At 42.8% G+C, this 12,868-nt stretch overlaps 1 protein-coding gene across 1 annotated transcript; it reads right to left on the bottom strand.

The window, feature by feature from the left end:
• Window positions 1-11,218, bottom strand: LOC142829824 (monocarboxylate transporter 2-like). Its single transcript, XM_089779215.1, has 4 exons — window positions 11,039-11,218; window positions 5,974-6,117; window positions 4,322-5,128; window positions 1-227 (listed from the first exon to the last, which is right to left on the bottom strand). Exons 1-4 carry the CDS (start codon window positions 11,136-11,138, stop codon window positions 1-3), a joined length of 1,278 nt encoding a protein of 425 aa, XP_089635341.1. The 5' UTR covers window positions 11,139-11,218.
• Window positions 11,219-12,868: the final 1,650 nt, after the last annotated feature.

Genomic DNA, 12,868 nt, shown 5'->3' on the forward strand with positions numbered 1-12,868 from the left:
TCACACTCCCATAGCTTGATCTTGACACTTTCCAGTCTTAAGTCTCAGGAAATGGAGGGAAGGGAAGAGCAGAACTTGCTTCTTTGATTTAGTGTCAGTCTGGTTCTCTTGCTCTTTCTTCTGCTGACGTTGATCTATAGCAACCAAAAATACAGTGGATAGGATGAGAGTGGCTCCTGCCATGTAGAAGCCAGCACTGTAGTCTTCTGCCAGGTCCACAATCAAACCTAGTGGGAAAAGCAAATGGTAGTGGTGTGACTTTGTCAGGAAGAATCATAGAATACTAGGACTGGAAGGAACCTTGAGAGGTCATCGAATCCAGTCCTCTGCCCCCATGGCAGGACCAAATACTGTCTAGACCATCCTTGATAGACATGTATCTAACCTACTCTTAAATATCTCCCGAGATGGGGATTCCACAACCTCCCTAGGCAATGTATTCCAGTGTTTAACTACCCTGGCAGTTAGGAACTTTTTCCTAATGTCCAGCCTAAACCTCCCTTGCTTCAATTTAAGCCCATTGCTTCTTGTTCTATCCTCAGAGGCCAAGATGAACAAGTTTTCTCCCTCCTCCTTATGACACCCTTTTAGATACCTGAAAACGGAAATAAATGTGAATTGCTGAGAGAGTTTATTAAGAAGAGAAATACATTTTCTCGGTAATAGAGTCCATCTTCTGGCTTTGTAAGGATTAATTCACCAGTTTAAAAAACTTGTCTGGACAGCAAATGTAGAAAAGGTTTAAGCCCGTATTTACAAAACTAGTTGTCTAAACTGTTCTGTTTGCAACGGCATCCTTCATGGCTGCTGATGGGCTCTTTGCTCAAACACAGTAGGTAACTGTGTGTGTGTGTGTGTGTGTGTGTAAGCATCTGTTAGAGGGTGCAGTCGCCACTTCTGCAGGTGCAAATTTGGGATGCAACAGGCAGATGTATGTGTGCAACTTAAGCAGCCAGAAATTTGTTGCCTCAAAATTTGGCCGCGTGGATTACAAGGTATCTGACTGCTTGTTTCTTGCAAGCCAGTAGTCCCAGCTTTGCTAGCACCATCCCAGCTTTTGAGCATCTGTCCTAGTGAACTGGTTTCCCACGCAATTTCCATGAACTGTAGAGCAGGCAATGGCTGCCAGCTGGGCTCTTTGACAGATACCTCTCCCTCAGCAGCAACAGCTACTGCTGCTGGGCTGGAGGGGGCAGAGTGCTAGTGAAACCACAGACAAGGTCAGGAGGCAACAAAGAGCTTGGGGCGGGGGTGACAATCAGTGGGAGGGGAGAGGGAACAAAGATTGGGAAGAAGCCATGTAGGGAAACAAAGAGCAAAGGGGAACCAATGAGGACAGATGGGAGAGCCCTGATGCCAAAGCCATGTAGGGCGGAGGTGATAAGATGAGTTAAATGGGTAGCCATTGTGAGTGAAAGAGGGAAATGACAGATTTTACTGTGGATTAATTTCCAAACAATGTAGTAGCTATTGGAGAGTTTGTGCTATCTCTCGTGAATTCTGAAGTGTTTTCCTGACCCTACTAAAAGAAAATCTCCTAACATTCATCAGGCTAGTGATAGAGGCCTCATGGTCTTCAGTGTATTTGGGGTTTCTCACATGCTTGCTGGTATTAGCTATGGCAGTGGTCCCCAACCATTTGAGGTTGCCAGGCACCAGGGGGCGTGGCCGTTCGCCTGCTGGGCGTCAGAGGGCGGGGACACTTGCACGCCCAGGGGCAGGGCCCCCCATAGCTGCACGCCTGGGGGTGGGGACCCCCAATAGCCGCGTGCCCGGGGGCGGGCCCCCCCATACGCCACGCGCTCGGGGCCGGCGCCCCCTCCAAGGGCCGCGCGCTCGGGGCCGGTGCCCTCCCCCCAAGCGCCGTGTGCCCGGAGCGCGGGCGGCCAATTCAGCACGCGCCCAAGGCTGGCATGCCCCCCTCCCAAGCGCCGCGCACCCAGAGCACAGGCGGCCAATCCACGGCGCTCCTGGGGCCGGTGCTCACCGTGCACCATGCGCCCGGGGCCGGCTCCGGCACCATGCATGCGCCACATGCCCGGGGCCAGGCCAGCCCTGAGCACTTGGCAGGCGCACACAAATGCACCATGTTGGGGACCACTGAGCTATGGTAGTGTCAGACCTATGCCAGGTCAGATTAATGTAAAGGATCGGAAAAAAACATTAAATACTTAGGTCCCTTTTTTCATGATTAGCCAAGCTCCACTCTAGGGCAAGCACATGCAGTTCCCATGAAGTCGAAATGGACTTTGCACCTGATCACTCCAGAGCACCAGTGACACCTGTTTGTAAATTAAGTGCATGGCATTTTCTGAGTCCCTAAGGCAGCCTGGGGGCCCCCTTCAATTTTCTCTTCCACTCTTGCCTCAAAGGCCCTACACTCCCAGCAGAAAAGGGATGTGTTTTGCCATATCAAACTCTCTTGGTGGACTGCCAAGCCTGATACTCTGTCTCTGATAGTGGCCAATGGTATAATGTGCAGGTGCCAGGTACAGTCATCCTAGGGCTACATGCAGCTCATCTTCCTTGTAGATGTTGGAATGTGCTGGGAAGAGTCCTTCATTTGAAATATCTGTTATACCATCAGCCACTATCTGCAACTCTCTGTGCTAAGAGCAGTAGCTGTGGGGATATTCAATCACTCCTATTATAGTAATCTTAAAAGGAACAATTCAGAGAACAATTTACTTATCATTTATTTTGTGTATATGAATTTAATGTTAATGAAAGATGCCACCAGACGGGCAGCTCTACAGAATAAAATTCTCTGTTTAGCCAAAAAAATGGGGGACAGCACAGACAGTGGCACCTGTTTATACATAAACACAAACCCTACTGTACTTTGCTGTAGATGCTCAGTGCACTGCAGTGTTGCTGTTGTAAAATTCTTTATTTTGGATAGTCATTGGCGAGTACTATAGTAATTTTCAGAAAGAAAGTGTGAGCTGCCCCATGGCAGCCTGATAGTCAGTCTCAGCCATGACCTGGGGCAAGAAGGGGTCCTGTCATCTGGTGCATTCTATTATTGGTTTCTCTGCTCTTTGGGATAGTCCTTTTTTCAAAGAATCATGGAAATTAGAAAAGAAACTCTGATTTCTGGCTGGGCTTCAACACGGCCTGCAGATACCACAGACACATGCATGGCATAAGAGAACATGACTAGATGGATAGGGTATTGAGGGTGCACCATCATGATGTAGCAGTGAAATGCAGGTAAAATTAATTTTGTCCATGCTCATCCATGTAGACAGCTTTCTGGTTTGCAAATGCAGTCGGATAACTAAGGCTGTTCAGTGATTTCAGTTCAAATGAAGTTAATTGTGCTTAAAATGCTGGAGGTGGTCTGACCCAAAACTATATGGAAAAGGGCTATAAAAACATCTTGCTTTCTGACATGGTGCTGTTACGTGGTACTGATTCAAAAGTAATTGAAAAGACTCCCACTGAATTCAGTGGTCTTTGAATAGTGCTCCTATGCATTGGCTTACAATCAAATTAGTGTTTTCTGTGCCATATCACATTGCAAAATCATATCTACATGGACTGTTGGTATGCCAGGATGCCTACTGTAGGCCTACTGAACCCGCCTTTTCCATGCTCAGGGGCTGGGAGGCTGGGGCCCAACTGCCCTCCTCCCCTTCCCATGGAGGGAGTGCATGTGTGGCGTGCTGCCCCGCCTCCCTTTAGTGGGGGGTGGGGAGGTGGCTTGGCTCCTGTGGGGGGCGAGGCCTCAGCCAAAGGGGCTGGGGGTAGCCTCTGCCAGCCCTACCTTCACTGACCGCCCATGCACATCTACTTTGCTGTCCACTGTCACCCCAAGTCTCCTTCAGCATCACTGCTTAGCAGCCTATATAGCTATCTTAGTGTGGCATTTTTTTTTGCAGTGCTGTAGCTTGAATTTTTCCAAGTTGTTTTTTTTTTTTCAGCCCGTATTTCTACTCACTCTAAGTTTCTATGAGTGATCTGTATCTTCCCACTCTTTTTTTATGCCAGCTTCTCATTTAATATACTAATAGGCTGAGATGCTCCCAGAAAACACATTTGAATATCTAAGTTCATTTCCTTAAGATGCACTTGTTGTACAGCCTAACTAGCCAGCCTGGGAACCCTCTCACCACCATTACCTCAGAGCAGTTCCAGTGCTACTCCGTGGTCAGTACTAGAGTCTCAGGGCAGTAGTAGCCTTACTTGAGACGTGGCTAAAATCCATACGAGGGGGAAATTTGGACCAGATCCAAACGTCTCAGCTTGAGACCATCACTACGAAATAACTAGCAGTTCACTAATAAGCTGTGTTGATGAAAGTGCCATTTCAACTTACCAGCAAGAGGAGGCCCCAGAAAACTTCCAGTGCTTCTAATAAGCATGAAGAGCCCCAGGGCACTGTCAAAATCTGACATGCCCACGACATCTGCCAGCACTGTGATGTGGATGGACACTGTCGCACCAAAGAAAAAGCCATAAAAGCCAGTGAATATTGCCAGAGACAGGTAAGTGTTAGCCAGCGGCAATAACATCAAAGACGTGCTGATCAGAACAACTGTCACTGTCAGCAAATGGATTGTCCTAGTAAAGCGGAGGTTAGCATACCAGCCACACAATACTCTGCCCATGAAGTCCATGATAGCCAAAATGGACCGCAGAGATGCAGTCCAAGACTCATCTATCCTTAGGCTGTAGCTAAATGGAACCAAAAATAATGGAGGAATGAAAAAACTCATAGCAGCTAATATACCAAAAATGGCATAAAGCATGAATTCCAGTTTCTTCAAAAGCATCCAGTTGAATGTTTTGTGAGTGATGAGAGATGCATGTTTCTTGCCAGTCTTAGGCTCAACTTTGCAGGATGGTCTCTGAACTTCAAAATTCTTAGCTTCAGGAACACACCTGTATTTCAGGGGTCGCATCACTGCTCCACAGACGCATATATTGAATTGAATGCCACCTATGATCAACAGAGCACTTTTCCACCCATATAAACCAATTAACCATTGAAAAAAAGGACCAAAGGTGAATGCAAAAGCACATTCTCCAGCACTGGCAACAGCATTGGCCAAAGCCCGTCTGTTAGAGAAATAATGACTGACGATGCTAAAGGCGGGTGTCCATAATAAGGAAATCCCAAGTCCTGCAGAGAAAGAGAAAAAAATTACACTTCACCATATTCACATATCTATGCAGTAAGAGACAGTTACAACAGAAGCTGTTTTCACATTATTATTTCTGTGTTAAATTTGCACAGTTAAAATCAAGACTTGTAAAAAGTTCTGTTTCACCATAAACATTAGCTCTGCTGTGCTGCATGTTCTGTAGGTTTGTGTCAAGCATTTTATGACTGTTAGATATACACATTTAATTGGAAAAACCGGAATACAAAGCAGTTCATATAAATAAGTTTTCATTACTGCCTCCTCACCACGGAACCTTTGTTTTTCCAAAGACTATTGCCCAGTTTGCTATTGGCTGAAACAAGTCAGGTCAGCATTATTCCCTGGTCAAGGAGAATCTCCAGCTTGCTGAATACAGGCACGCTGCTCTTGCTTCGATGCAGCAATGCACAGATTTGGAGGCTGAGGATTTTACCCTGTGACTAAGAGATTTAAACTCATTCCATACCAAGTGCAGCATTAGGAATGTATGTTGTTGCACTTTTGCTTCTTTTAGGCCCTCAGGGTGCAATGCAAAACTTTTAATGCCTGATTAATTTTAACATCAAGAGGTGCTGGTTTTCTGGTTGCAGTTAGTTGCAGGGGGAAATGATGGCAATCTGCCTGTTATGACTATTGGCAGTTGCAATTTTCTCCTGCATAGTCCTACTCACATAAATGAGGGGAGAAGTAAATGTGTGCATTAAAACTTTAAAATAAAAATAAATAAAACCAGTAACATTATAGTGGAAATTAGATATTTAAAAAAGCACCCTAAAAGAGGGGTCAGAAGAAGTGCAGGTGTGTGACATGATTTGGATTGTACCTTGTAGAAAGCCAGTAGTTGTATACATCCAGACAGTGCTGAAACCAAAAGACCCCAGTGTCATCCCTGAGAAAGCCAGGAGTCCTCCAATGATCACAACTGCTCGATGGGTGTATCTTGCGCACAGGCTGCTGGCTACTGGTGCTAAAACAACAATGAAATAAAGATAAGGCAACACTAGGACATGAAGCTCGCTAAACCAATTATACAAGAAAGGGAAACATTTAAGGAAAAGTTTCCCCCCCTCATCTGTATCAGGCATCTCTCTGACCCAGTATTCTGTTGTTCCTACATGTGTGAGAAAATTAGATCTGAATTCCATTGTGGTGACCTCGAAGGAGGATTCCCCTCCCTCAAATTTAAGACTTTCTACCGAGGAAGGGCAGCTATAGCAACATAATCAGGATATGTTTAGGAGTAGAGAGCAGACTTTCTGCAGAAATAAAGAATTTCAACATAGGGATGAAACTAATAATAATCTTTTGAAATTACAATATTCTTTAATAGAGAATGAGATCCCAGCTATAGGATATAGAAGTCAATGTATAGATTTTAGTACTAGAACATTAGATCACTCTGAAAGTCTGGCTTAAAACTTATATAGAAAAGTGATCAATTATCTGTTATGTTCTCTAGTGTTTATCTAAAGGGGATTGTATGGGCAGAGAGTTGCTAAAACTGATTCCTTGTTGAAGTTGTAAACCTTTTGAAAAGAGCTGAGGGAGGTGCAAGAGAGCCTCATTTGATTTGAGGCATTTTTCCAATGTGGTCTCAGATTCAGTCCCTAAACTTGTTGGACATTAGGGACTTCTGCGTCCCTTGGTGAGCTATGGGAACAGTACAACACACACACAACAGCATAGCATGTATAGTTTTCTTGAGTACTGAGCAGTTCTGCATGTGAGGTGGTTTTCACTTGTCATTCACAAGTTGCTGCAAAAATTTCAAAAGCATTGAACCTGTGATCCAGTCACATTTCGCAAGCATCAGTAATGTTCAGCGCATACGCCAGTACTTTCAGGACTGAGTAACTATTTGTCCATCAATATCAACGGGCATTGGATCAGGTGCTTATTGCTTGCCATTTAAGGCATTGCTTTGTCTTCTGCTTAGTTACTGACGTGGCTAGATGCTGTGGGAAAGGGTGTGAAATTTCTATAGCCACTAGAGGGAGCTGACGTAACAGATCACTGTGCTGTTTGATTTCACTGTAAGAAAATGAAGTTCCTATGCCCAGACAGATAAGAATCTGAGGTTGGAATGACATTTAGCTCACTGGTCCAAAGTCAGGGAGCAAATTGTTTTTGGTTGTTCAAATACCTACTTATATGAAACCACAACAATGGCAAATGACCTCTTATTAACATTCAGACATTTCAATAAGATTGTTTATCCTGAATCTTGTTTTAAATATTACAGGGGGAAATCTCTGTCCTGGGTGGGGAATAATAAAGGGAAAGAATTGGGGGTAGAGGGGGAATGAAGCCACAACTATGCTAAGAGTAATGGTAAAGGTACAGTCTGAAGCTAAGAAATTCATGACTGATGGGATGAGTTCTGGACGGACCAATTGCCTTCTTACACTGGAGTCTCAACCTGGTGGCTGATGCTAAATATGCTGGGAATGAACAACTTAATGGGTACATTCCCCACTTCCTACAATACCTGAAACATCAGTTTACATACCATAGGAGCAGCAAGAGGAAGCATGCAGGAAGGAAAGTCAAGTGTCTGACCTCAATAGGCAAATGAGTTCAGAACCACAGTTCTGTTCTGGGCTGTTAACTTGAGAACCACTGTTCATGGCCTATGCCCAGTCATTTATGCACATGTCTTACATGGAAATCCTGGTGTCGAGTATGGAACAGCCCAAGTTTCTCTGCATGTTAGAACACTTACACCTGAATTATAGATGCTGATGCTGGTACAGATGAGGTCACCTTCTTCCAAGTGCTTGAGAAAGATGGAAGCTGGAGAAAGTAGGAACTTCACCCAAGTCTGAATGCACTAGCCACTAACTAAAATACTCAGCAGCTTTTCATAAACCTTTGATTTCTCTGTGGTTAAAGGTAACATTTAGAGGGAACAGTCATCATGTATCCCAGTTGTGAGAGGAAATTAACTTGGTCCTAGGGGACAGGATAATGATGACTGTATGATATTTGTATAGTGTCTGTACAATATTTGCAGACACTTTGTCTTTCTAGAGTCTGTTCAATCCAAAGATCTGAGTGTTTAACAGATGATGAATTAATCCTCAAAAGCCTCCTCTGAAGATATGTGACCCCTGCTATTTGGATAAGACATTGTGAGAAGAGAAACAGTTCATACAATTTGCCTAAGGTCAAACAGTGAGTAAGCAGGCCATGTGTAACCAGAAGACACTGTTTGCCTTCAAGATGGTGTAGATTTATTTCAGTTATTTTACTGTTGTGAGGACACCATACTTTCTAAGCTACGTAAGGCTTCCTGTTTTCAAAGTTGGATGGTTTTAGGAAGGGAAGAAAGTTGCCTCAAAGCATGAGATTGTGGAAAATGTTTGACATAATTTCTTTTCTCCTCCTACTCATAAAAACTTCACATAAAAACTCTCTAAATATGGATTTCACAGTTGAGGATAGTTTGGGGTAAAAACATTTTGAGATAAAAGAAGAACTGACCGGAAATCACCTGAAATTAAACCTACATGTTTTTTTGAGGTAATACTTAATCTGTGCATGTTCATGTATCCCTATCTGAAAATGAGAATGCATCATAAGATTCCCAGCCACTAGAAAGATTCTAATCAATTCTGACAACTTTCGGAATGGAAACTTTCTACCCAACTAATAAAATCACAAAATCCATTTCCTCACCCCTGCATACTGGCACTAGGAAGAAAACTCTTGTTTTCATGTTATCCGACTGGCTTCACAGCCTGCGGAGCAGATCTGTATTTGGTACATTTTCTGATATGTCTTTCTAGATTCTGTTGAATCCAAAGATCTCAGTGTGTCTAATAAATAATGATTTAACCCTCATCCCGTGTTATGTTATGATCTAGAAGTACATATGAAAACATAATTTTTCCAAATAGGCTTTTTTTAGACTAAAATTGTATATGAAAGTCACACAAATAGTATCACAATGGGTCACTGATTCTGACATCATGGACCAAGCTAGCAGATTTCCATTATGATTTATTATAGTCATATAGTGGAGTAGAGTGAGGGATAAGGAGGGCGTGCTCTGTTTTTAAGAGCCAAAATACCTGCGTATAGATTAGTTGCTTCAGAACGTAACAACCCACACATTGAACATTGTGCAGTGGGACTAATAATTGATTGGAAATTGACATATATGAAAAGATGGCATTTGCTGGCTTTGTTCTGATTTGCTGTAGCAGCAATTCAAATGGTATCTTCAGACAATTCCCATAGAACTTTCTTTATAATCCTGCTGTTTCAAAGGGATTTTCTGGGAGAGACTATATGGTGGGTGCAGACTTGATTAGGGTATCGAATTCAGTTTATTTGCAGGGATCTATTATAAAGGTTCTTCACAAAAAATTATGCTATAAATTGCCTTCTAATTGCTGTTATTTTACTATATAGACTGAGGGTATTACTATAAAGGGATTACTTAATGATGTAGCTTAAAGATTGTATCTACATTTATTTGGGATTATTGAATTATTAATGGTGAAGAACGAACTGCTTTGCAGAACTATAAATGGCTATACCCAGAATTAGTGAAGAATTAGGTGCAATGAGTCTGTTCTCCCTTTATTGATGATAGCATGTCCTGGACTGACTAGCCTTGGCTGCCATAGTTTCACTGCTACTGTTATTCAAAGCAGTGAAATCAAAGCTATCTGGGGTATATCTGCAGGTGTTGCAGGCTCACCTGTGGTTGCACTGTAGACTAGTGTTTCCTCTAATCTTTTCCATCCATTTGTGGATTTTTTCCATGTATGTACGGAATAATTTTATGTGCACTGAGGCATGTGTGAACGTGCACCACCAACAGAAACGTGAAACCAGCTGTGGGTGGTCTGCTAATCAGTTGGGTGGCATTTGTATTTCTCTTGAGTGGCCACACTAGCATACAGCTTATAGGGAACACAGATGAAGATATATGCTAATTCAGAGGGGAATCCTTGCCCCGTAAGTCTAAGCACAAAGAGTACTAAAGAAGAGAAAAATGATAAATCAGCTATACCTCCAGAAATGACCTCAAGTGGCCTTTGCACGCCTGAAAGTGTCATAGCTTTAAAGTCTAATATTTAGGGCCTTTTCATGGCCAGAAGTGAGTGCTGTGGCCCCCATTGGGAATCTGGGCATTACCCCTTCCCAGTTTCTAGCACTGTCAGATTTTAAAGCTGTGATATTTTGAAGTACTGTACACACTGAAAAGCTGTCACTGGCGTCTCTTGGGTCTCAGTCCTTTTTGTGATTGAGAGAGGAGCATTCCCGTTTGCATCTGAGAAGGAATTACCATTGTATTTGGTGGCTCTTTGAAGTTGTTTGGAGGTTTGAAATCTTGGGATAAGTATTAGTGGGGATGCATTAACAGGCAGGGTTTGCAGCCAGAGACAAAGGGAAAGTATTTATTAGAAATCTGTGTAATTTAGTACAGACTTTTCCAATGTATTATGTTGTAGCACTGTAATATACATATGAATGTGGGAATGGGATATGTCTAGGCTTTTTGTGGGTCATGGGGAGAGAATCCTGGTCTCTTGGTTGCCAAAGCGCTACTATTTGTTATCGCTGTTTATCTGAACATCCTGCTTTTTCCTTCATCTTTTATTTTTTGGCAGATATGGTAGCCATGTGGATGTTGGTTTGGAACTGGATACCGTCAGTTTGATGTTCGTGTAAACATGCCCTTTATTTACTTAATCTGGTGCTCTGTGTGTGCGCGCGCGCGTGCATGCTTGCCCAGCCTATTTGTGTACCTCTATATAGCTAGACATACATGACTTCCTTTTAGTGTTTGACAAGTTTGTGAAAATAATTTAGGAAGTATGAGTCACACAATAAACACGAGATCAACAGGAGTGGGAGAGAACGCTTTTACTCACGTCCTAAGTGAAAGATAGCAATAGTTATTGATGTAATCCAGGAAGTGGTGCTTGCAAGTTCGTCAAAGTGCTGTTGAATTTCAACAAAGAACAAACCCATCTGGAGGGCTGCTTACTTTGTCCTGCATCATCTTGAGTTTTCTCGTAATTGGTTTTGTGCAGGGTTTTTTTTGTAATAGTCCTGCAAAATCATAAAAGGTTTACCATTAAAAAGATGACATCCACAAAGTGATGGAGCAAAGAATAAAATGCATTTCAGCAATTTGGTTTAACATGTTCACTGAAGGGGTCTCTGAGCTTAGAAGCAGGAGTCTCAGAAGAGGAATAAAAAAGGATCAAAGGAGCAAGAGGACAGGGAGAAAATGAGGAAGGAGAAGACGAATAATGATGTGGAAATGGAAAATAGAGAGAAAAAAAAGCCAGAGGAAGAGAGAGGACTATTCTTAAAAAATCAGAGATCCCAGCTCGTTCTAAGCTTTCAAGAACCCCAACCTGCTTACTTTTTAAAGCCATGCTGTTAAGGCTGCCAAGCCCCAAATTTGATTCTTGCCATGACATTATGTAATTTGAAATATCCCTTAGGCAGTAACCTTCCCACTTTACCTGCTCTCTAAAACCAGGGTGACAGCTGGTAAATTGCAGCCTCAGGGATGAGTTAAACAACCTGCTCTGTTGCAATGTGTGCATAAGAGATGAACATATTAATCACGCTGTTCCTCTGGCTGGCACCGTTTGTGTAACTCAATAGAAGATGGAAACCAAGAAAATTCCTGCTGTCTCTGAGCTCCAGGGGGCAGGAAAAGACACTAGTTTCAGTTAGGGTGCCCAGGTGACCCTATTTTATTGGATAAACTTAAAAAACAACAAATGGTCTGGTAGCACTTTAAAGACTAACAAAACCTAGATGATATCATGAGCTTTTGTGGGCACAGCCCACTTCTTCAAATGGCTGAAAGCAAAGTAACTTTCCCAAGATTCCACTGAAATTTAGTGGCAGAACTAGGGACTGAACAGAAGTTTCCTGATTCCCAGTGCAGTGCCTTAACCACAAGCATTCCTTCTGATCTTGAGTATTTATTTTGTCTGTTTTTTAGGGAAATTTGTAGGCAGAGTTCAGTCCCCTTTGTAACTGATTAACTTGTCTGCCTTTTTCAGACAGCCCTGTCTCAGTTATGCAAATGCATTCAGTTCCACATCTGTCTCTTCTTAAAAACAAATCATGGCCAAATAGATGCACACAGCTGAGCAGAGGCCTGAGGAGGTCATAGTGCTATGCTTGGACGAGAGAGTGCAAGCTGTGCCTTTGTGCAGATAGAATCAGCTTGGCTGTTTGTCATGCTTCAAAATAATTATGAATCCTTACAAAGGTGTAATGCCTCCTAACATCACCTTGCACTCCTCAGCATCCCAGGTTGGCTCTGCCACAAAAAGATGCATAACAGCTCATAAATATACACAGCAACCTAACCTTCTCCTGAGTGCAAATATATCATCTTTTAGGCTACTGCTCATAGTGCAGGCTCTGGTTAGTTCGTAATAATCATGCCCTAGGGTACCCTCAGTTATTAGTGTAATTAATAATGTTACTGTAGCACAATTTCTGGGAGTTTTCCCTGCTTTACAGGACTAGAATGTTCTGTTGTTAACAGCACATTTTCATCAAGATTCTCCTTTTTCTCACTTTCATGCTTAGGCACAAGGAAATCAACCCACCGATCCAAGGACACAAGTGAGACAGTAACTCAACTGGATGTAACATCAGGATCTCCTCTTACCTCCCTCTTGTGCTCTAATTGCTAAAATGTGGTGAGTGCAGAACATTTCTCAAGT

The sequence above is a fragment of the Pelodiscus sinensis genome, chromosome 6, assembly GCF_052426305.1.
Source record: "Pelodiscus sinensis isolate ZL-2025 chromosome 6, ASM5242630v1, whole genome shotgun sequence".
NCBI classification, from domain to species: Eukaryota; Metazoa; Chordata; order Testudines; family Trionychidae; genus Pelodiscus; species Pelodiscus sinensis.